Genomic DNA, 25,058 nt, shown 5'->3' on the forward strand with positions numbered 1-25,058 from the left:
CATTCCACCCCCCCAAACTCCATGGATAGATTCTGGGGACAAGGGATATACCTTGAATAGATGGCTACTCACCCCCCTTTTATGAGACCCCAAGACAAAGCCACAGAAGCGCTACAACCGAAGCCATCCGCTCACAAGGACTACCATCGAACAGGCCATCAGGCTTCTGAAGATGTAGTTCCGGTGCCCGAACCAGTAGGGTGGTGCCCTACAGTACACTCCTGCAAGGGTCTCGCTCATTGTGGTGGTCTCCTGTATTCTCCATAACATGGCCCTTCAGAGAGGTGTGGACCTTGAAGAGGGTGAAGTGCTAGATAGACACAGCTCATTGAAGGAAAAGAAAGAACAGGACGTGGAAGAGGAGGAAGATGTAGAATACAAAGGTGCCCCGGCTGCACAGAGAGGTGGCTGGGTCAGGTGTGGGACCCGAGGGTCTCACCAGGATGTCATTGTCAGGGATCATCTGATTCAGGCTCGTTTCAGCTGAACCTCTCTAACCCAGGAGGAACGGCATGGTATGAAACTCACTTTGAGCTGCCTCTGAGAACACTTCTGTTAAAGACGCAGCCTGGAACAGTTCAACTCTTAACGCCAATGAAGGGTGCACATCTGCCTAGAGGTTTCACTGTCACCATTCATGGACCCTTGTTCCTCTTCACTACTTCATGTCTCTATTGATGTACTGCCATTAATAAAAGGAGGCCAACACATCTGGCTTCATGTGTCAATATTTACACGGTGCTCAAAAAGACAGAAAGTGCCCAGTTACATGAGACAGACACCCCAGTGACCCACTCAGTACTCTGTCCGAAGTGGTGGCCTCCAATTTCAGCTACTTCTGTGTGGTGCTCCCTTTGTGGCACTGGATGAGATGGAAGCAGCCTGTTCACTTGTCTTTGCTTGCGGCTGAGATGCATGTGGCAGTTGTCCTCATCGTGGAGGTGACAGGGGAGAGCCTTCAGAGGCTGCTGCACCAGCGGCATTGCAGGGGGAGCCTCCGTCACTGGACCCGAATGCACAGATGCTCCCTCAGTCAGAGGGGAAAAGGAAGGCACTGATGAAGATGGCACCCTGTGAGGGGTGGCACCCTCATCCTCTTCGGGTAACAGTCTCAGCCCTTGGCTGGTATTCTGGATGGCTGAAGGGGAGCACCAGCTGGGCACAACTGGCATCCCCTTCAAACACCTCTATGCCATCAGCGTCACTGACTGGTCAAGTGTGATATGCATCCTGTGAATGTCAGTGCACAGTTCATTTACTCCAAATGCTGCTGTATACAGCTCTCCATGAAGTTGGCCAGTCTCTTAATGCAGAAGCTCATGCATTCAAATCCCTGAGCCATGGTGACACATATGAGCTTGATGGACTCCTCCATTCTCAGCCCATGACCACGCACTGCCTCAGGGAACTCAGACAAGTGGGAGCACATCTGTTGTTGATGGTCTAAGTAGAGCCTCCTTTCCTGCGACTCCCGAGGCTCTGCATCTGTGCAGGGCTTGTCTGTCTTCCCTTCTCTGAAGGGGACTGCCCACAGCTACCTCTCCCTGTCACCTCCTCCTGCATACCAATGACATGCTCATCATCCAGTGCCATCCTATCTAATCGTGCATGAAGATCCACTGAGGTGACTGTATCTGCACTGGTGGAGGATGCGGTTGGAAGGTGTGACGGTGCTTGGTCTGAGCTCTGCTGTGGCAGCGCTTTGCCTGGTGATGGTGAAGGAGCCTGTTGTAACGCCTTGAAGCCAGCACCTGTGAGAGACAAAAGAAGAGATCATGAGAACTAGCCTTGGAAATCAGAAGCCTCAAAGAGTATAGGTTTCCCAATACAACTGAGTCTTTGGCCTGCTGTCGGACAGGCTGTAGTGCAATGCATCCACATAATGAACGCATTGCAGTCTGTATTCACCATCTCCACCAGGGCTGCCCATCTTGGTTTCCCCTACTTGCTGTTTGTCAGCAATCCTGGCGATCTCTATGCCTCCCTCTTCTATTGTGGTGATGACATGAGGTACGGAACCCATCCTCCGTCTGGGCCCTCTCACAGGAATTATATGCCTGTTTCTCCTGCAATGATGAAAAAGAGAGATAAGGCACTGCTGCCCTCTATGGCCAAGCCAATGGCTCATATACATAAGAAGCTGCATGTCTCAGTGTTGGCAGGTCCTCAGCACGAGGGCTCTGAGAGGTCAGTAAGTATCCTGGACTCACGCTCTTCCCAAGTTTAGGAGCAGTATGCACCCTCAGGCTCCTCAGCTCGTGTGTCTTTCGGAGGCTCAATACCCAGAGGCCTGTCCTGAGGATCTGGTGTTGTACTCACCTTGCCAGAGTGAATAAGGTTGTTGAACCTTGTCCTCCATTGGACCCCATTTCTGTGCAACACACTCCGTCCGTTCACTGTGTCGGTGACCTTTATCCAGGCCTGCTTGGTCTGGGAGGGTGGCCCTCTTCTGCCACCCTCCGGAAAGAGGACCTCCCTCCTCTTCCTCACTGCCTTGAAGAGGACCTCTAGGTCTGTGTCTGCAAAACGGGAGGCAATCCTGTCCAGGTTCCAGGCCTCTGCCTCTCCTGCTTCATTTTCAATCCAGGAAATATTGCACTGAAACAGCAAGCACGGTAATGCCTGCCATGTTGGGTTTAAATTGTGCCCAAACTCTTTCAGTCCCATCTCTATTCCTACACCCTCAGCTTCTAATTGGCCGCCCAACCCGCTCCAGTCAATTAACAATCTGCCCCCGTGAAAATTCGGGGTTGTGACTGCATCCCCCAGGGGCAGGATTGGGACCTGGAAACAGTCCCGATGTCAGTTTACTGCTCCCTCACCAAGGAAAATTCTGCCCTGGGATTCCAGTGGACAAGCATCAATATTACAAAATTATATTAAAGAAGCTCTAAATAATGTATGTGGACTATCGGAACTCAGGACCAAAATTACTGAGATATCTGTGGCTGAAAGGCATCACTGATCAGCTTTCAAAAATAAATTTACAACTTTTTAATTTGTAAAGTAAAAAAGGCAAGAAAATATATAAGTACACCTACCCAAAAAAGGTTAATATCATTATGTGCAGCACTTTTGTATAGTGTTGTAGATTAGAGAATAAGGCAGATGCACAGATTCAGCAGCACAGTCAGTATAATGTCAGGCAGATACAGTGAAAAGATTAAAATAAGGTAGCAGGAACCATGTGGCTCTTCTATAAAAATGGGACAGAGTAGCCATCTGACAAATCCTTTTCCAGTCATGCTAAATTGCAAAATCGGGCAGTTTTAGTTGTCCAGGGCCATTTCTCAAAGGGAATTTGGGAACCTGTGATGAGGAGAGAGGAAGAAACTTGGACGGGGAGGTTGGTGAGCCTCAAATTTGTTGGGTCATTGACAGAGGCAATTCAAAGGATTCCTTGCATTCAGGAGAAAGAATTAAAGATACAAATCCCTTAAAATTTTACCTCAAATATTTGAAACAGGAAAAATTAAATAAGTAGGGGTAAGGGCAGCTGAGACAGGCCGGAATTTTACCCTCGGCGGATGGGAGCTGTGCACCAACCGACAAGTCGGTGGCGATCCCGCCTCTGCCTAGCCTGGGGATCCAGACTGCATTTTGCAGTTCCCAGGCCCTTAATTGGTCTGAGGCGGGACTTTCATCTCATTGTGGCTGGAAGTCCTGCCTAATGGAGCTGCCGGCCAATCAGCGGGCCGGTAGCTCTCTGTCCCAGCAGTGCCACCAGGAGCGGTGGCTACTACTGGGAATGCAACCCAGCCGAAGACAGAAGATGTCAGGGAGCCTCAGAGAACCGGTTCGTTTTTGGGGCCTCGCCAGGGTCAATCGGTCGGGCCCCAGCGAGGCAAGAATGGTCGATTTGGGGATAGGGGGCCATGTTGGGCGTCGGGGATTGTTGGGGCATCGTGGGCAGCCCTCCATCGGGCACAGGGTGCCTGATCATGAGGAACCCCCCCCCACAGGTCGTCAGAAAGCCGCCTGCTTTTAACAAGTGGCTTTTCTCAGACCTGGGCCGCCCGGTCCGAGAAAAGCCACCTGTTAAAAGCAGTGGCTGTTAACTGGCCACTTAAGGGCCTTGACTGGCCTGGGGCGTGTGGGCGGGCCATTTTTCACAGCCTCCGCCCTGCATAAAATGGCAGCGGAGGCAGGAGTGGGTCAGAACGGGCTCCCCAAGCCTCCTGCTCCATCTTACGCCCTGCCCGCCACCATCCTGCTCTTAGGGTGGCCATAAAATTCCAGCCACAGACTACGTGCACAGCTATTTTAGACAATTGGCACATGTGCGATGGACTGAATGTCCTCCATCTTATCCAAAATATTCAATGATTCAACTGTTCTTCAGGAACAGGTTTCTATTAAGATCAATACTGTGATTAGCATTTCTGCAACGCCAATAATCAATGTAAAAAGCCAGCTACAAAACACTGTTCTTACAATGACTTCTTTGTTCCCATATGCTAATATTCATGGGACAGGTGAAAACCACAACAGCATTTTAAAGGTGAAGATAATGTGGAAACACTTCCTATCTTTTACTTGAGAAACATAGGTGAAGGGCTAAAGTTCAAAGTGCAAGGCCCAAGTTCATGCCAAAGTTGAAAGCAGTAGGGGGGGGAAAAAAAAAAGAGGTAAATTAAGAATTGGTGGTTATTTGTTGCCAAGTTTGGATTTTAAAAGCTTGAAGACTGCAGGGAGAAGGAAAGACTGAGTGAGTTAAAGAGCTTTATGGTTTTGAGGTCCTGAGAAAGAATGAGTTAAAGTAAATGAACTTGATTTCAATACATTGAGCTTGCAGGGAGAAGAAATGCATGCATGATGGCATTTTTGTAGCTTAGGGTAAGTGAGAGCAAAGTTCCAAGAAGCAATGGCCAAAAAAAATTGATAAAATAAAGACAGCAGACCATTTTTACTTCTAGAATCTTCTCAAGGGCAATTAGGGATGGACAAATAATGTTGCCCTTGCCAGCGATGCTCACATCCCATGAATGAATTAAAAAAAAATCTAATTTATCTACCCAGCATAATCTCTATAAAAGTTCTTTCTCCATACAATTATAGGTCTGGTAACTCAAAGACTCACTTGAATTTCTGTAGGATGTCATTCTTCTTGACAGCATTTAACTCTTGCACTTTAACATTCCGTTTCTTCCGCTCTGACATCTCGTGCATCAGATCAGCCTCCATGAGATTCACATACAGCTTATTCATTGCTCTGTGATTTGCCAGCAAGGCCTGGTTTACCAGCTGTGCCAAATCGGAACAAAAATTATTGTTATTTGACTTATTTAGTGCATTGGTACAAATATGTTTCAGGCAAAATTGCATTTAAGCCCTATTTTGCTCTAACTTTGTGCCTATACTTCTACATCCCCTCATATACCCTCTTCCCTAGTCATGCTCATCTCTCTGCTGTTGGAGAAAAAGAGCTGAGGTCACCACAGCATGACACTCCTACTTCATTGTCTCAACTCATTACCACGACCATCAATCATCAGTACTTCACCCTAGTGTTATTTTGCTTAACATGCTCTTGTAAAAGAAACAGACATTGGAAAGACAAACCCTATAACTCTACTGATATGACACACCTATAATCACTGCAATCCTGATGGACACACTGGGATCGGGAACCATAGGATGATTAACGAATGTGGTTAATCTCACTATTCATCAATTGGGTAGGAGGTGAACTAATGAAGTAACTCTCAATTATCCATTTTTACAGAGCCTCATACTGCAGTACAATTGATTAGAGACTATCTTGTACAAAATTCAACTTAAGTGATGTCATGACATTTTACTTGTGACATTTTGAATAGCAAGAGTGGCCAGAGCATACTCCATTCATAGTATCAACGCTGTCCTCAGAGCTGTCATCATTGGACAAATCCTAAGTGGGACACTCTCAGGCACTAGTCTGAGGTGTACATTCATGCCAAAGACAGCTTGTAGGCAGAAGGCTGTTCCTGTTGCATAGACTGTGATGATGGCCATAAAGCACTAATATATTCATCTACCCTCCTCTTTCTAATCCTGGGCATGAGGGCTGGATCCATCAGGTAAGTGCAATTACAACACTGCTTGTGGGCCAGGAGGAGCAAAAGCTTTTCCTCCAGGTCTAACAGGTTTATATGTAAACAGCACCCCCCGCCACCTCCATGATCTCCCCCGACCAATGTTACTGCTAAGCTGCATGCCTGTGCAGCTGCATTAAAGCCTGGAAGATACCACACAGGCCTTATTCTGTATTAAAGACTGCACCTGCACAGCTACACAAAAGTTTAAAGGTGCCACGCACTTAACAAAACTGGCTGCGCACAATAGGATTTTACAAGAAACATTGCCCCCAACCCCTCCCATCACTACCCCTCCCCATCATCGACCCCCTCCCCGCAACCCCTGCAGTCACAGTTCTGAAATGTGTAGTACCGATAGAATTATTTTGTACTTACCATGGCTTCTTTATCTATAAATCGATAAATATCACCTGACGGTAAGTAAGCGATCTTTTCTAAATCTTTCAAGCAGTCCTTAAACGCAGCTGTTATCTGAAGCACAGAAATAAATTTATACTATTGAAACTCTGTGTGAACATCGGATGTATTACTGTCAAGTCATTTTGACCAATTAGAACACATGATCAGAGACTACTGATCCTTAACTAATCAGATCTCAGAGAAGCATCAGGAAGCAATAAGGCCAGATCCATATCAATGTACAACAATAACATTGGGGACCAACTACTATTAAATTTTTTTATAAGTCTTCTGATCAACAGAATTCCTATGAGAGAACAAAGAGTTTATTTTTACTCAATGTTACTGGATATTATCTTTCATAATAAAATCTCTGGTGTGCGTGTTCCTATTGAATAATCTTATTAGTCAATACTAGTCATGTGATTTTCCCAATTATTTGTGACATTTTCTAGAACTGATTGGCCGATATTAATCCATCATGAATCCATCAGTGTTAGCGATGCTTTTAAAAAGCCTCATTGGTCGGTAGTAATCATGTGACAATTCAGTTTAATCATTGTCTAGAAATTTCATTGGTTGCTCCCAAGCACAACACTGACTGGTTTCGTTGTATGTTTGATTGACAGGGGTCAATTGCCAGTAACGGAGGGCTGGACAGGAGTCAGGATTATGATGAAGTGTATTGAAAACAGAAGATGCTGGAAATACTCAGCGGTAAAGCCTGGCTCGGGTATAAAATTAAAACCCGACCCGGGCCAGAACCGACAGCAGCCAACCCAAACCCGACCCGGGCCCGAGTCCTTTAATTTTTTTAAATGCCCGACCTGGGCCCAAAAATAACAAACATATTAATGAAACTGAAAAAAAATGTTAACAAAAGCAATACAAAACAAAACAGTACAATCCAGCCTGACTCGACCCTGAGCCCGAATGCTGGACGCAGAATACAGACCCGACCTGAACCCAACACATGTAGTCAGGTTTGATCGGGTTTGGGTTGGGTAGCTAGGCATTACTCAGCATGTCAGGCAGCATCCGTGGAGAGAGAAAGAGTGTAAAAGTTTCAGGTTGATAAAATGATGAAAGGCCATCGACCTGAAACGTTAACTCTGTTACTCTCTTCACAGATGCTGCTTGACCTGCTATTTCCAGCATTTTCCGCTTTCTGATTTCCAGCATCAGCAGTATTTTTCTTTTTTATGATTAGGTGTGCCAAATGTGGTTCAGTTGAGTGGCCTTGGGCCTCAAGAAACCTGGCATAGATTAAGTGAATGGGTAAAACTGTGGCAAATGGATTTCAGCGAAGGCAAATGTAAGCATTCACTTTGCACCTTAAAAGGATAGAACAGGGTACTTTATAAATTGTTAAAACGCTATAAAGAGTGGAGGTCCATACAAACTTGGGGTCCATGTACATAGATCATTAAAATGTCATGAACAGGTATAGAAACTAATCAAAAAAAGCTAAAAGAATGCTAGCCTTTATATCTGGAGGACTAGAATACAAGTGGGTAGAAGTCAGGCTTCCATTATACAAAACCCTGGTTAGATCATACCTGGTGTGCTATGAGCAGTTCTGGTCACCACACCATAGGTACGATCTAATGGCTTTGGAGGAAACAGATGGGAACTATTTCTGCTGGTTGCGTATTCTAGACTGGGGACATAGTTTAAAAATTAGAGCTAAATCTTTCAGGAGAGAAATTAGGAAATACCTCCACACACTAAGAGCTGGATTTTGTGGTGCCAGCAGGTCTCCTGATGCTGGGCCAAAAAGATGAGAGGAATCCTGCCTCAGCATTTCGGAGCTCCCCCAGCATAATATACTGGCGCAAAGGCACTAAAGTGTCTGGCGCTGGGATCCCCGTCCTTTAAAGATGTAGTATCGGCAGCTAAATGATGAAATGATAAAAGGTCATCAACCTGAAACGTTCACTCTGTTTATCTCTCTGCAGATGCTGCCTGACCTGCTGAGTATTTCCAGCATTATCTGTTTTTGTTGTGATTAAGAACAATTACAAGTCAACAATTACAGAAAACGAGAAATGTGATAGATGGAAATTCATCTTGTGAAGCATCTGGGATTATTTTGCATGATTGCCTGGGACTTCTGTTTGAACACCTATGGATTTCATGGAACAATTGGCACAGGGATTTTTAGAGAGCAACAAAGCTCAAACAACCACAAAGATGAGGAGGTTTGCACGGGGGCAGGCAAAATATGGAGCATGCAGAGAAAGGAATTCAGACAATAACTAGAAAAACTACTTACCCTCTTCACTCTCTCTTTTTCATATTCTTTGTAAGATCGATCAAGTTGTTTGATCAGTTCCCTCATTTGCAGTGACTGCTTCACAATAGCCTCCCATAATTCCTGCAGACTCTGCAAACATAAATAAAGTTTTGACAAAGATAGGTTGGGTCTTTTTTTAAAATGTTGTATTAAGAGAGTCAGGGAGAAGAAACAACACAACTAAGTGTATTTCTTTTTAAATATAGCTGATTAAAGATGTGACTGGCTGATAAATACAGACAAGGCAGATCATAGCTTAGGCAGGGGGAAAAAGCTCAGCCACTGTTTCAACATAAAATGAGCGTGTGGATGTCAAGCAAGGACAGGAATGGGGCCGACTCTGGTGCCCTCCTTGATTAAAAAAACGGGTGTGTCTTGCCATTGCATGCGCAAGCTCCGACGTCATCCAAGCATGTCTGCAAATTTGCCAGCTTACCATGATCAATTCACGCATGTGCACGTTGACGTCAGCATGTACTGTGACATCAAACGTGTGCTGTGTCCAGCCGGGAGGGAGTGAGCAGCCAGCAGGGAGGGAAGGAGGGAGTGAGTGGGCGGGAGGGAGGAAGGGAGCGAGTGGGTAGGCAGGAGGGAGGGAGAGACAAACGATGAATCCAGCTAGAAGGGAGCGATCAGTCGGACAAGCCAGGAGGGAGGGAGTGGGGGTAGAAGCGGCCATTGGGGGATGGGGGGGGTTGCGCTTTTTTGACTGACTACAGCGCGCGCTGAGCGGAATTTGCCAAAGCAGAGTTTATTTGCTTTTCTGTGTATGATTGAGCAATGCCATCTTTATTACAGGCGGCTGCTTGAGACGTCACTGACAGTGACGTACGTTTCAATCAATGACACTGCCTATGCACATGTGCGAGTAATGCACTATCTAGTGGGCATGCTGTCAACAAATGCTTCGTAAAAAGAATTCTACCAACACTAACAGTTAAAATGAACGCTCATAGCTTCCTTAAAATGTTGCAATGACCCTCCTCTGTTAAAACTGGAAGTGGGCAGGTTCAGTTCCAGTTTCAGATTTTTAATTTTTTAATCTCTCACCTGAACCAAACCCACCTGTTTTGGGGGCAGGGGTTAAAATTACCAACTTCTGTTTTTAAATCAGAGACAGTGAATCTCAGCCCACTACTGTGCATATTCCTTGAGCTACCTACGAGTAACAGAGACAGCGGTAGCATCATCGGGAATAATGTATCAGTCATTTCATTTAAAAAAATTTGTATAGTACAACTTGTGCCCTACTGTAATACTGGATAAAATAACCTTGCCATTAGTATTATAATGAAAGCTTATTAAAATATTGTTCCCTTAACTTTGTACACAGAGCCAAAATATTGACACAAAAAGCTTTGAGAACTGCAGCTCTAAAATCTTAAACATGAATCACCAGGGGTTTTCTTTTTCACAGATCATTTATGAATAGTTTTAACAGCAGTTCAACAGACCACATCACAACTTTTTGCAGCAACTAACTAATTACAAACAGGAGAGAAATCCTCAGGGAAATGAAGCCTACCATAGCCTCTGTGTATTTTCCAACATTCATCAGCACATTAACAGGAAACTGTGATGAAAAATAAGTGCTTCACTTAATTTGATATTAGTGGTTGCTGGCAGGGCTAAAAAAAATTGAAGAACATAACTGGGAAACCAATAGGCAAGTCATATCCCTTCCACAGGCCCTGGAGAAGAAGTACATTGTGTCTGCAGGTACACTTGAGGCCTTCTGTTACTGGAACTAGAGGGCATATTGGACACAGGTGGCAATATTATTTAATTTGGTTTCCTTTTTTAATGATTTAGTTTTCTGTGTGCTGTGCCCCTCTAGATGAGGGGAACTTTGTTAGTTATTTTATTGTTTGACGACACGGAGGCATTGTTTGTTAAGGAAAAACATTCCTTCCACTGCCAACTGCGGGTTCCAGCAACCCTTGGGCAAGTAATCATTAACTCTGCATTTGAAGACAGGGCACTTCATATAACTTTCAATCTGCTGTATGATTTCTCCTGCTGACTGTAAAATAGTATTAAAAATGAAAAGAGCTTTGCACTGTACCTCAAATTTTAATGTAGAAATATCAGTGCTGTTTTCTATCTTTGCCCATTGTTCCTGAATACTTTGGTGAGACTCCTCCATTTCCTGCAGTAGATGCTCTGCAGCTTCAGTAAACCGCATCTCCAAATCCTAGGAGTGTCAAATGACAAAGCTTATTTCTGCCCTTAAAATATGAATAGGAAAAAGGCTGCATTTAGGGCCAAAGGTGAGATGTTGGGACTGTACAAGGGGAGATGGTGGTGTAATGGTAATGTCACTGAACTAGGGATACAGAGGCCCAGGCTAATGTTCTGGGGGATAAAAGCAGGAAATGCTGGAAATACTCAGCAGGTCTGGCAGCATCTGTGGAGAGAGAAGCAGAATTAACATTTCAGGTCTGTGACCTTTCATCAGAATCAGATGAAAGGTCACAGACCTGAAACGTTAACTCTGCTTCTCTCTCCACAGATGTTGCCTGACCTGCTGAGTATTTCCAGCATTTTTTGTTTTTATTTCAGATTTCCAGCATCTGCAGTATTTTGCTTTTATTTTAATGTGCTGGGGGCATCAGTTCAAATTCCACCGTGGCAGCTGGTGGAATTTTAAATTTAATTATTAAAATACAATTTAAAAAAATCTGGAATTGAAAGCTAGTCTCAGTAATGGTGCCATGAAACTATCATTGATTGTCATAAAAACTAATGTCCTTTAGGGAAGGAAATCTGCCATCCTTAGCTGGTCTGGCTTACATGTGACTCCAGACCCACAGCAATGAAATGGCCTAGCAAGACACTCAGTTGTCAAGGACTATTAGGGTTGCCCACATCCCATGAAAGAATAAAAAAGAGTGACAATGGGCAGCTGCAGTAACTGGTAAATGGGTCAATCTGTTGGAAAGATCTTGCCACATCTACAGCTGGCCTAGTTATCACAAATGACTCACTGGCTGCAATAGGATTACGTTTTAAATAATTATTACAGTTTGTTTTTAAAGCACTGATTTAATCACATGGCTGGGAAAAAAGCTTTTTTCTAAGCTCTCTCACAATTCACCTACAAATGCACTTACAAAATCCCAACTGTTTAGCCTTTGGCTCTCTGTCTGCAGCTACCGATCCCACAACCAACCACACAGTCACCTTCATCTTGGATGTCCTAGTCCCCATTAAAATCATTATTCTCACTCACCCTGGCCGCTCCCCTGGTACAGCCCTCATCTCCACTCCCTTAAGTCCAAGGGATGCAAACGTGAACGGATATGGCAGACAAGTAAATTAGCCATTCACCACCAGATTTGACAAAATCATGTAAAAGTACTGCTTTTGTCTGCCAAAAATGCTCACTATTCCAGAATCATTCTGGAATGTAAAGATAACCTCTGGCTTCTTTTCTCCACTGCAAATCATCCTCTAAATTCCCTCTCCCATCTCCTCCATTCTCACCTCTAACAAGAAGTGCGAGGAGCTGATCAATTTCTTTGTCACTTGTGGGGGAGATGGTGGCGTAGTGGTAATGTCACTGGACAAGTATTCCAGAGGCCAGGCTGAGGACATGGGGTGAAGGGTTGGTTGTTTTGAGGATGGGGTGATGACAGCAGACTTGAAGGGTGGGGGGTAATATTTGAAGAGAGGGACAATGGCAGATGGTGAAATTTGAATTCAATTAAAAAGCTAGTCTAATGGTGACCATGAAACCATTGTCAATTGTTGTAAAAACCCATCCCTGAAGGGAAGGAAATCTGCCGTCCTTACCTGGTCTGGCCTACATGTGACTCCAGCCCCACAGCAATGTGGTTGACTCCTGAATGCCCTCTGAAATGGTCTAGCCACTCAGTTCAAGGGCAATTAGGGATGGGCAACAAATACTGCCCTAACCAGTGACGCCCACATCCCACAGGCGAATTAAAAAAGATTGAGACCATCTGATCAGCTGCCTCTGCCACTTCCCTCCTTTTCCCCTAGCCCACAGGGCCAAACTTCCTCTAAAGCTCTAAAGAATTGCATCTTTCTCTAGCTTCCCTCCGATTTACCTTGTTCCCCCTCCAAGCTCATTTTGTCCATGAGACCCACCTCCTGCTCCCTCCACCCATTTCTCACTAAACCGCTTACCACACAACTCCCATGTTGGCTGACATTAACCGGTCCCTTTCTTCAGATACTACCTCCAACCCTTCAAGTCTTCTGTCATCAGCCCTATCCTCAAAACAACCAACCCTTCACCCCAGCCCCAGTCCTTGCAAACTACCACCCCATCTCCAACCTCCCTTTCCTCTCCAAAGTACTTGAATGTGTTGTCACCTCCCAAATTCATACCTGTCTTTCCCAGAACACAATTTTTGATTCCCTCCAATCAGGTTCCCACCCGCCACAGCACCAAAACAGCTCTTATCAATGTTACAAATGATAACGGCTGGAATTGTGTTTGGAGGCTGCAGGTCCTGGGAGCAGCCCCGTAATGGGTGCCGCTCATGCATGAGCACCATGTGGCCGGCTAACTGTGATTACGTGACAGCTGACCAGTTAACAGAGGGACGGCGTGGGGCCCATCCAATTAACGATGGAGGTGGGCAACGAGGCGTCAATGACGGCATCAGCGGACAATAAATAGGTGGCAGTGCCATATTTAAAGGGCTGCCAGCCCTGCATGCACAGCTGCCTTGTTTGAAGTGCTTGTCTGACCAGCATTTCAGAGGATCCCTCCACCTGACCCTCCACCAGAGCAGCCTTGCACACACCCCCTCTATTAGAGCTACCACCTTCACACACTCATCCCCCACGCCCCCACCATTTGTGCTGCCACCTTCAACCCCTCCTTTCTACCATCATCCGGCAATGACTTCCGTTTTCCCACCTTCTCCTCTATAGCACATTAGCTCTCAGTATGGCTGGCTGTCAGAGGCAGCACTGAACTCTCGCTTCCATGCCCCCTCCTTTAACCAGGTGGAGCTTTGAAGCTCCATGGTTCTCTTGCACCATTCAGAAAATCCTAAAAGCATCATAAAATTGGAGTTAATTGCCATTTAAACTACCTTAATTGATCTCCTGCGATGACATGGTAAGAGGTCCGCCCTCCATGGCTCCCGTCGCATGTAAACTGTGGAACCGTCGTCGTGAAGTCTGACTTCTGGGCAAACACATTCCGACCACATATTAAATCCCCCCACCCGCCACTGACCTCGCTTTCAGCAGCCCAGTAACATTTCGCCCATCATATCTGACGGTAACAAAGCTAAACTATCCCTCCTCGATCTTTCTGCAGTCTTTGACATGGTTGACCACACCATCCTCCTCCAATGTCTCTCCACTGTTGTCCAGCTGGGTGGGACTGCACTCTCCCAGTTTCATTCTTTTCTATCCAGTCATAGCCAAAGTATCACCTGCAATGGCTTCTCTTCCTGCTCCTGCATCATTACCTCTGGTGCCTCCCAAGGATCTATCCTTGGCCCCCTCCTATTTCTCATCTACATGTTGCCCCTCGGTGACATCATTCAAAAATGCAGCATCAGTTTTCACATGTACGCTAACGATACCTAACTCTACCTCACCACCACTTCTCTCGACCCTTTCATTGTCTATTTAGGGACTGCCAGACTGTTTGTTCAACATCCAGTACTGGATGAGCAGAAATTTCCGATAACGAAATATCAAGACGACCAAAGCCATTGTCTTTAGTCCCTGCCACAAACTCTATTCCCTAGCCACTGATTCCATCCTTCTCCTTGGCAAATGTCTGAGGCTGAACCAGACTGTTCGCAACCTTGGTGTTGTGTTCGACCCCGAGATGAGCTGCCGACCACATATCTTCACCATCACTAAGACCTCCTATTTCCATCCGTAACATTGTCTGACTCTGCTTTGGCCTCAGCTCATTTGCTGCTAAAACCCTCAACCATACCATTATCACTTCTTGACTATTCCAATGCACACCTGGCCAGCCTCCCACGTTATAGCCTCTATAAACTTGGGGTCATCCAAAACTCTGCGGCCTGTGTCCTAATTCGCACCAAGCCCTGTTTACCCATCGCCCCTGTGCTCGCTGACCAACACTGGTACTCAGTTTAGAAAAGCCTAGATTTTAAAATTCTTAATCTTGTTTTCAAATTTCTCTATTGCCTTGCCACTCCTTTATCTCTGTAATCTTCTCCAGCCATACAACATTCCGAGAAATCTGCTCTCCTCCAATTCTAGCCTCTTGAGCATCGCTAATTTTAATGGATTCACCATTGGCGACCGTGCCTTCAGCTGACAAAATCCTAAGCTCTGGAATTCTCTCCCAAAAACCCTCCAACTCTCTTCTGCCCTTTCCTCCTTTAAGACCCTGTTTAAAACCCACCTCTTTGACCAAGCTCTGCCCTAATATCTCTTCTTGTGCTTTGATTTTGTTTGATAATGTTCCTGTGAAGCACCTTGGATTGTTTTGCCATGTTAAAGATGCTATATAAATATAAGTTGTTGTTATGGTTGCCACCATTCCAGCAGATATTGACATCCCACCATAGGCTCTTAATCATAATACTTCATCAATTAATTGACCACTAAGCAAAATACCTGATGGCTAATAATTGTTGCTATGTATGCCATGCAGTCTGACATACATTAGCAGCAATTACAAAATATTGTTAAAAGCAAAATACTGCAGATGCTGGAAATCTGGAACTAAAACAAAAAGCACTGGAAATACTCAGCAGGTCTGGCAGTATCTGGGGAGAGAGAAGCAAAGTTAACGTTTCAGGTCTGAAACGTTAACTTTGCTTCTCGCTCCACAGATGCTGCCAGACCTGCTGAGTATTTCCAACACTATTTGTTTTTGGTACAAAATATATTTACTTGCTATTACCTGTCTCTCATATTTTCTGAATCTCAATTGATACTGCATCAATTGATAATGAAAACTTGAAGAAAACCAAGACTATAAGATGTGGTCTAACCAATGCCCTAGGCATGGAAATGAAAACAAACACAGGGCAAGTAACAACGGATGAATATAAACAGTTTCTTGCAATAATGTAATATCTTACAAAAGGATTTACCCCAAGAAAGTTCTGGCGGATCATAGGGAAGTGGGGGGCAGGTTAATTTGAGTGTGGATAATGGAGGTTTCACAGTAATAATTAATAATGGTCACTAGATTTCTTTCCCGACTGTGTTCTCACAGACTGCACAGAATCCTCGGCCAGAAATGAGGCCAAGAATGCAGGTGGATGGGTGCGTAATTTCACGCCACCAGCTTGCGTACCGGATTGCCGCACCATCCCACCCTTGAGCCATTTTGCTGGAGGCCAGTTCAAGGGTGGCGGCAATTTTCCAGTCAGCCTTCAGCACTGGGAGCACAGTAGCTGCCTGGAAGCGTCTCCTGGTGGCAGACCCAGGTGGGCCAGCACCCCAGGAGGCCTTTGAGGCCCTCGTCCGCACCACCCTCCACCCGCCCCTCCCCCCCAACCTTCCTGGCTACAGCTGCAGTTGCATGCCAGCCTGCCACCCTGTGGAGGGGCTCCCCTTCCACAATGGTGGTCCGGCAGTTGTGGCCATCTTGTATTTTAAATTTGTTAAAGCTGCTGAGAGGGCACCTCAAGATGAAGATGCCCTCTCTCTCCATTACATGTAATGGCAAGCTACAGCTCCTTCCCTACTGGATGGCCTCCTATTGGCCCTCCAGCTTTGCGAGCCTGCCCGCTGTCCTTAATTGGATGGCAAGTGTGTCCTCTGGCCACTAATTGGCCAAGTCAGGCAGAATTACTATCAGGTGACTGTTTCCCACACAGTGCGGGGTCAGGATCCCCATTTGACCCCAACATCGGGGTCCTGTTATACTGTGCTTTCATGATTCACTGTGGGGCGGCACAGTGGCGCAGTGGTTAGCACCGCAGCCTCACAGCTCCAGCAACCCGGGTTCAATTCTGGGTACTGCCTGTGTGGAGTTTGCAAGTTCTCCCTGTGTCTGCGTGGGTTTCCTCCGGGTGCTCCGGTTTCCTCCCACATGCCAAAGACTTGCAGGTTGATAGGTAAATTGGCCATTATAAATTACCCCTAGTATAGGTAGGTGGTAGGGAAATATAGGGACAGGTAGGGATGTGGTAGGAATATGGGATTAGTGTAGGATTAGTATAAAATGGGTGGTTGATGGTCGGCACAGACTCGGTGGGCCGAAGGGCCTGTTTCAGTGCTGTATCACTAAATCTAAAAAAATCTAAAAAACAACCAAAGTTGAACCAAAAAAGGATGTTAAATGAATCTTTTGTAACAATTTGATGCTTTAAATTGGTGTGCCATACCAATTACCAACTCAGTTTTGACATGAGAATTTGAGAGAATAACAATGCCATACTTTGTCTTTAGGTTGAAAGCCTAGGCATGCAGTCAGGGTATCTGAACTGAAAGTGAGAGGAACATGCATCTCCTCAACAGGTGCAGGCCATGCCATACGTCACTTCTCAGAGCCTGTAGTTAAACCTGCTTTCTCGAGGGAAGAAATAAAGACAATGTTAGCGTACCCTGCTGATGGTGGCCAGTTCTTCTTCCAAATTCATTACTGCTGTCTCATGCTTTTGCTGTTTACTATCAGCCAGCAGCTGAATAATGCCGGAACCTATCTTTGCAGGAACTGTAGTTTAAAGAAAAAGACCACATTTAGCAACACATTTTAAACATAATACCTTGTGTGATATCCGCAGTTTGTTCATTTATGGAAAAGAGATGACTTCAAGGTGATTGACGGTTCTTGAAATTTTAAAGATAATGAAGGGAATTGACAAGGGTTCAAACAAAACTGAGGGAGTTAGATAATAATTAATACTGCATCTTTCACATTAAACCATCCCATAATGTTTTACACAATGAATTAAAGTGCAATGGTTGTTGTTATGTAGACAATCAAGGCAGTTATCTTTGTGGCAGGAGTGTCCCACAAAAAGCCACGAAATGAATGACTGGCTAATTTGTTTTACCATAGCATGGATAGGAGGAGGGATGTCATATAGGACATTGGGAAAACTATCTGCCCTTCTATGACTTGTGCAATGTCCACATGAACCACCAGAACAGGCAGATGGGTCAATCTAAGACCTCAACCATTGATGGCCCCTCTAATAACGCTGCATTCCCTCAGTGCTGCAAGAGGACGTCAAGAGCATAGGCCGGAATTTTACGGACCCCCCCCCCCCCCCCCCCCCCACCCCAGGCAAGATCTGAGGCGGGGGGGGGCCATGGAGAATCGCGACAGGTGGCAGGAGGGCGCAGCAGGGCGGGGAGCCCGTTGCCTCCCTGTCACCCAGTGATCTTCCTGGGGGCTGGATAGGCCAACAACAGCTTTCCCACCAGAGGCAAATTGAGGCCTTTAAGTGGCCTATTAAGAGCCAATTAAGGGCCTCTTCCCACCAACACTGGGATCTTGTGGGGGGAGGTTGGGGAATCCAGAGGACACCAGTCATGAGGTGGTGGCAGCCCCATTTGTATTTTATGGGGCCAGAAGGGGCACTCAAAGATGAGTTTTACACTTACCTTAGAGGGCCTTCACTGGGTGCCTGCAAGTTTAGTTTAGTTTAGTTTAGTTTAGAGATACAGCACTGAAACAGGCCCTTCGGCCCACCGAGTCTGTGCCGACCATCAACCACCCATTTATACTAATACTACACTAATCCCATATTCCTACCACACCTGTCCTTATATTTCCCTACCACCTACCTATACTAGGGGCAATTTATAATGGCCAATTAACCTATCAACCTGCAAGTCTTTGGCATGTGGGAGGAAACCGGAGCACCCGGAGGAAACCCACGCAGACACAGGGAGAACTTGCAAACTCCACACAGGCAGTGCCCAGAATTGAACCCGGGTTGCTGGAGTTGTCAGGCTGCAGTGCTAACCACTGCGCCATTGTGCCGCCAGCTTTTATTGTACAAGCACCCCACTTACTAGGCAGCTAAAATAGGACTACGATCTAAGTCAGGCTAAGAAAACTGTTAAATAGTATTAAAATAGCCGTGGAGTGAGAAACAAGCACTGTTTTGTATATTAAAAGGGCCTACTGCATGGCTCAGGTGGGTGCCCCAGTGCTTAGCAGTAGGCCTTTGCGAAGATAGTGTTGGCAACATCGTTGGTGGAAATAGGGCAGTACGCCATGCCCAAACGGGCAGTGTGCCATGCCCCACCATTTTCAGGGCGTCATCATCTTATTTCTATCAGAGGAGGCATCAAGCTCTCCCTAAGGAGTAAATACCCATGGCAGCAGTGGGGCACTAGAATTTGCATGGCAATTCCGGGGTGTTGAAGAAAAAAAAAAATCAGCTATCACTATCCAGAGATACCTGCTGTGAATATCAAATGAGGACAGGGTCAGTCTTGGTGTAATGCTGAGCCATGCAGACCCGAAGACCCCACATTCAATGTTGGCCAGTGCAGAGTTACTGATCTCAGTTTGAGCAGCAATTGGGTCTACAATTCTGCTTCAGTGCCCCTAAGCTAAGGCAGAGGGAAATGAGTCAGAGTTCCTGTTCCTGTTTACCATTACCCCTAAAAAGTCAGTCTGTGGACATCAGGTGAGAATAGAAGCAGGTTCACCTGTTATGCCCTCTCAGGAAAACAGCCTACTCAGACCCATCGTCTGGGCTCATACATAAAGAAGGCTGTTTGGGTGCGGTACTGAAGTGCTGCCACTGTCTGTGGAACATCACCCCAGTATGAAACAATGCCCTCAGGGGTGAGGGGGAGAAAACTGGGGGAAAAGCTCATTAAAATGACTGTGTTCAAAATGCATAAATCAAACCATACTTACCCACTACATCAGGAAGACCTTTCACCTCCCTGACTGCATTGTTTAGCTCAACAACCTCTTTAGGTTTAATGGCTGTGAGGACTGCATCTCTACAATGTCAGAATGCAACAACAGAAAAAAATGATTTTCAACCATTTACTCTTATGTACTGCTAAAAACCTCATTTATTCATGTATCTCTTTTGTGTAAGCTTGGGCAAATAAAAAAGAACTTGCATTTATATAGTGCTTTTCACAACCTCAGCGTGTCTCAAAGCACATTACAGATAATTAAGTACTTTTGAAGTGTAGTCACTCTTATAATGTGAGGAAAGGCAGCAGCCATTTTATATAGCAAGGTCCCACAAACAGCAGTGAGAGAAATAACCAGATAATTAATGTTATTGGTGTCAGTAGAGGCATAAATATTGGCCAGGACATCAGGAGAAATCCTCTGCTCTTCAAATACTGCCCTGGATCTTTTACATCCACCCGAAAGGGCAGAGAGGGCTTCAGCTTAACATATCAAGACTGTACCTCTGATATTACAGCAATCCTTCAGAACTGCACTGAAGTGTCAGGCTAGTTTATGTGCTCAAGTCTCTGGAGTGGGCATTGAGCCCAAAACCTACTGACAGAGGCATGAGTGTTAACACTGAGCCAAGGTTGAGACTTAGGAGATAATTTAGGTGGGAAAGGAGCAGCCATGCAGTTAAAAATCACCTCTGAAAAATGACTTGCCCATTCCGATTCAATTCCTGCCACCTTAGTGGAATTTTTTTTAGGTTTTCTTAGTACATGCAAATTGTGGTCCAATTATATCATTCAGATCCTGACGGCATTTTAACCACTCATTGACAGGGTGCTCATCACAGCTGGCCTGCTCAGTGAAACCTGATTTTCAGCAAGCAGAGGTTCTGTAATGCAGACATTCAACTTTCCTTTGTGGGGTCAAGAGGAGCAGGAATGCTCCACAAGGCACTACAGGGGGAGTCTGAGCCTCTGCTACCCTAGAGTCTCCCCACAAGAGCCTGCCGAAAACACCTATTGCAACAAACTGTTAGTGCATTGCCCAACTTCAACGGCTGGAAGCTGGCCAGCTTCACTTTCTGTCTTTTGCAGTTGTAAATGAGGTGTAAATGAGGCCCAGGAGTCAAAGTAGCCTGGGCCTCAAATTGATGTCAGGGGCAGGGAGGAGTGGGAAAGAAAGGGTAGGGAAGTTGATGCTTGCCCCACCCCACCCAAAACATGCTGCCAGTTAAAATCCCCCCCATTCTTTGTGTTCACGCACTAAACATTCTACACATTGCAAGTATCAGCCCAGATGGCTGCTTGCTGATACCTTCTCAAGGGCAATTAGGGATGGGCAATAAATGCAGGACATGCTAGCAATGCCCACATCCCGCAAATGAATTTAAAAAATTAAATAGTTAAAAATTTTAATCCTATTATTCACTGTGGTCCAGCTAAATTGATTCATTTGAGCTCATAGTACTTTTTAGATCTTTAGGATATAAATCTTAGATTTTGCATCAAGAGTCTTTCCTGAAGTAAAAATAAGTGACAAATGATGACAATAAAAATTGTACTTATGTAAAATTAGTATATATTAATCTGTTTTAAAAACCCATCAAATTAGAAAATCCCCACTGTGCCACTCCCAAATCTCAAAACACTACCTGTCTTCCTCTGAAAAGGTTGTGGATGACCCTCATACCCACTACTGTGAATTTTACTTGGTGCTCAGCAATTTGTGGGTGCAAATCTGTGGCAATTAGACACAGAACCCTGATTAGGGAGAGTGGAAGCAGTCAAGGTTCTTGTTTCTGATCCTTATGGAAGTGGTTAAGCATTGACACCTGATTAGGGCTGCATCAGGTTCAGCTGTGGTGTCCCACAACTCAGTCGCCTTCTAATACTTACCTTCAAGGCTCACACAAAAAGATTGGCGACTTGGGCTAAGTGCTGGAATGCTGCTGCATATAAAACCATATCTCAGCATGAGTTTGTGATTCCAGGAGAAGTGGGTTCCAGAAGGAAGAAAATTGTAAAGCTGTGAAATTAAAAAGCGTATAAGGCTAAAATCCGAATTTCATGAGATTCAAAGACAGTTGTCTCCTCTCATGGAATTGGGTCACTGTTATCTAATACTTGAAATGATAATGAAAAACTATCTGGAACCCACTGATTAGATTGCTGCCTTATAATCAGTTCATGCTATCTGTTGCTGGTGGTGTCATTAAATGCATATGGTGCCCATCAAAATTAATCAATATTTAAAGAACCATACTGACATTGACTCTACACCGTTACCTATGCAACACTGGATTTTCAGTGAGGCCATCGTTTAATAATCCTTCCATCCATGTACGCTGACGATGTGAGAAAATTTGTCCCACCGGTGTGTCCAAATTCCGAACAATGGGAATCCTCCCACTGTCAAAGGGAACACCATGGTGCAGGGATTTTCTTCTTGTTTCACCCAATGTACGAACGAGCTGAACCTTTACAGACATACAGGTTTTTAAAAATTGAAATGTATTTTTTTGAATGCAAGAACTGATACAATGCCAAAAATAATATTTCTCCATGTTATTCAGACTGGTGATATTTTTAAGCTTTGTTAGAATCGGGTTGAGAAATATTGAACAGCAACATGTTCTACTTCAGGACTCCAACTGCACCAGCTTCCTATTTCACACACCAGCTGTTCAGTATTCACTGAGTGAAATTGCTAATTAAACACTAAATTAAAGGTATAACATAGTATCACATAGTCTTTACAGAACAGAAACATGCCATTTGGATCAACAGGTCCATCCCGGTATTTACACACCACACGAGCCTCCTCCCACCTTTTTCCATTTAACCCCATCACCATATCTTTCTATTCCTTTCTCCCTCATGCATCTGTCTGGCTTCCCCTTAAATGCTATTCAACTCAACCGCTCCTATGGTAGCGAGTTTCACATTCTAACCAGTGTCTGGATTAAAGGCCTGCTCGTGTCTGGAATAAAAAACCCGACCCGAACCTGACAGAACCACATCGGACCTGAGCCAGACCCGGCCCGAGTCCTTCCATTTTTTCCCACGCCCGACCCGACCCGTGCCTGACCGTAGCCCAACCCGAATATAGTGCACTCACCGTACTTACCACTTTTGGATGGATGGAATGGAAGGAAGCTGCACTGCTGCAGCATGAGCGCGATGACATCATAGAGACGCTCATTCACGCACTGCGCAGACTCAGAGTCTGTGGAGTACTGTGGAGTACAGTGTGTGTCCGACCCGGACCCAGCCCGACCTGGACCCGGCCTGACCCGAGCCCGAAAGCCGGCCCCGGAAGAGCGACCCGACCTGACCTGAATCTGACACATGTCATCGGGTCCCGTCGGGTTAGGGTTGGGTAGCAGGCCTTTAGTCTGGATAAAGAGTTTTCTCCTTAATTCCCTGTTACATTTATATGTGATGTTACGACTGAGGCTGGAGGAGTGTACTGTCTTTCTTTAGTTCCACTTCTCCGCGGATCACAACATATATTTAAATGTTTAGCCAGTTACCGATATGGTCAATTATGTACTCTATTTTTATTTCAGAATAAAATCCACCAACCAGGTTTCTTTAATAAACAAGAAAATCATTAATTTATTATAAAACAAGACTTATTCAGTAAAATGCAAAGCATTAACACACAGATTGAAATTTGAAAGTTCCCTTCTAAATTAGCCACACACACACACACCAGTTAAAGAAAAAATAATGAAGTTTTCTCTGCAGAGACCCCTTTACAAAAAAAAACAAAAATAAATATTTGGCCAAATACTTGTTAATTCTTGAAGGAAAAGAAGATATGGAATGATATCAGTTGTCCCTTTATTCCGGCATCCCAGTCTGGCCGGCTTTCCAGGAGAAATGCGGCATCAGGGGTTTCAGCTATCACACTGGATCTTCAGGGTTTCTCAAAGTGGTGGAAAAAGATAAGCTGTTGGCTTCTCGCTTAGCAGGCTGACCCCCAAATAACTCAAAACAATATCCAAAATAAAATCAACTCTTAACCACCATAAATCTTGACATGTCACTTCTCAGTAAACGACTCCCCTTAGTGACCAAGGTTCCTGCTGTTTATTTAGCTTAAGACATGTGACATCCAGTAAGAGTTATTTTTAAACAAAATTCTTAGGTCCTTCCAGTGACCTGTTTAAAAAAAAACAAGTCCAGCATCTCTTCAGTCCTCCAAATGAATCTATTTCCATAATTTTAAAACACGAATCCTCAAAATATATTAAAAAATGGAAGCACTTTCATAACAGTGACTATCTTATATTTATGGTCCCTAGATCCGGTCGCACCTGCAAGTGGAAAATCTTCTCTACGTGTTCACCCTATCAAACCCTTTCATAATCTTAAAGAACTCTATCAGGTCAACCATCAGTCTTCTCTTTTCTACAGAAAAGAGCCTAGACTGTTCAATCTTTCCTGACAGGTATAACGTCTCAGTTCTGGTATCATTCTAGTAAATATTTTTTGCACCTTCTCCAGTACCTCAATACTATTTTTATAATATGGAGACCAGAACTGTTCACAGTAGTGTGGTTTACTCAAGGCTCTATAGGGGTTTAACACAACTTCTCTGCTTTTCAATTCCATCCCTCTCAAAATGATTTGTTTGCTTTTTTTTAATGGCCTTATAAACCTGAGTTGCTACTTTTGGTAGTTGTAAACTGTGGGCTCAAAGCCAAGGCTGACTCTATGAAGCAACCTTGACACTCAGAATAGCATCTGTCACGTGCTAAATTGACCCCGAGATGCCCCATGGTTATAATACCCACCCCACCCTTTTGGAATTTCTCTGTCAATTCATTTGTTGTCTCTGGTCAGAAGGCACATGCAGTAGAAGGTTTATTTCACACTAACCCTTTTCACTCAGCCCCCACCCTCCAGATAAAATCCAGGACAGAGACACAGCAAAGTTCTATCAATCTGTGGGGGTGTATTCCAGCCGTCCGTCCATGTCTCCGCTTTAAAGACGTCTGCAAACGCGAAATGAAGTCCTGTGACATTGATCACAAGTCATGGGAGTCAGTTGCCAGTGATCGTCTGAGCTGGCGGACAGCCATAAAGGTGGGGCTAAAGAGTGGCGAGTTGAAGAGACTTAGCCTATGGCTGGAAAAAAGACAGAAGTGCAAAGAGAGAGCCAACTGTGTAACAGTCCCAACAACCAATTTTATCTGCAGCACCTGTGGAAGAGTCTGTTACTCTAGAATTGGCCTTTATAGCCACTCCAGGTGTTGCTCCACAAACCACTGACCACCTCTAGCCGCTTACCCATTGTAAAGAAAACAGAACATGTAGTACTGCTTCACTATCTATCTCTCTCTCCCTCCTTCAGCATGTAACACTTGTAGCTCAAAGTTCAAAGTGATATTGGAATTTGGATGACTCTAATTAGCCTGATTGAAATTGCCTCAAGGTTTATCGCTCAGTTTTATTGTTAA

The 25,058-nt window shown here is 44.8% G+C and overlaps 1 protein-coding gene across 4 annotated transcripts in view; it reads right to left on the minus strand.

Moving 5' to 3' along the window:
* Positions 1-25,058, minus strand: part of ccdc180 (coiled-coil domain containing 180) — a 148,840-nt gene that overhangs the window by 118,757 nt on the left and 5,025 nt on the right. For 3 of the 4 annotated variants that reach the window (XM_068012253.1, XM_068012254.1, XM_068012252.1), the window contains exons 3-9: positions 21,877-22,067; positions 19,586-19,674; positions 17,307-17,416; positions 10,838-10,966; positions 8,752-8,862; positions 6,453-6,548; positions 5,081-5,244 (exon numbers count right to left, since the gene is read on the minus strand). In XM_068012253.1, coding sequence (XP_067868354.1) covers positions 5,081-5,244; positions 6,453-6,548; positions 8,752-8,862; positions 10,838-10,966; positions 17,307-17,416; positions 19,586-19,674; positions 21,877-22,067 — 890 coding nt within the window. The remainder of the gene's footprint in view (positions 1-5,080; positions 5,245-6,452; positions 6,549-8,751; positions 8,863-10,837; positions 10,967-17,306; positions 17,417-19,585; positions 19,675-21,876; positions 22,068-25,058) is intronic. The other variant, XM_068012255.1, reaches the window with a different exon arrangement.

Source organism: Heterodontus francisci, chromosome 32 (genome assembly GCF_036365525.1).
Source record: "Heterodontus francisci isolate sHetFra1 chromosome 32, sHetFra1.hap1, whole genome shotgun sequence".
Classification (NCBI taxonomy): Eukaryota; Metazoa; Chordata; class Chondrichthyes; order Heterodontiformes; family Heterodontidae; genus Heterodontus; species Heterodontus francisci.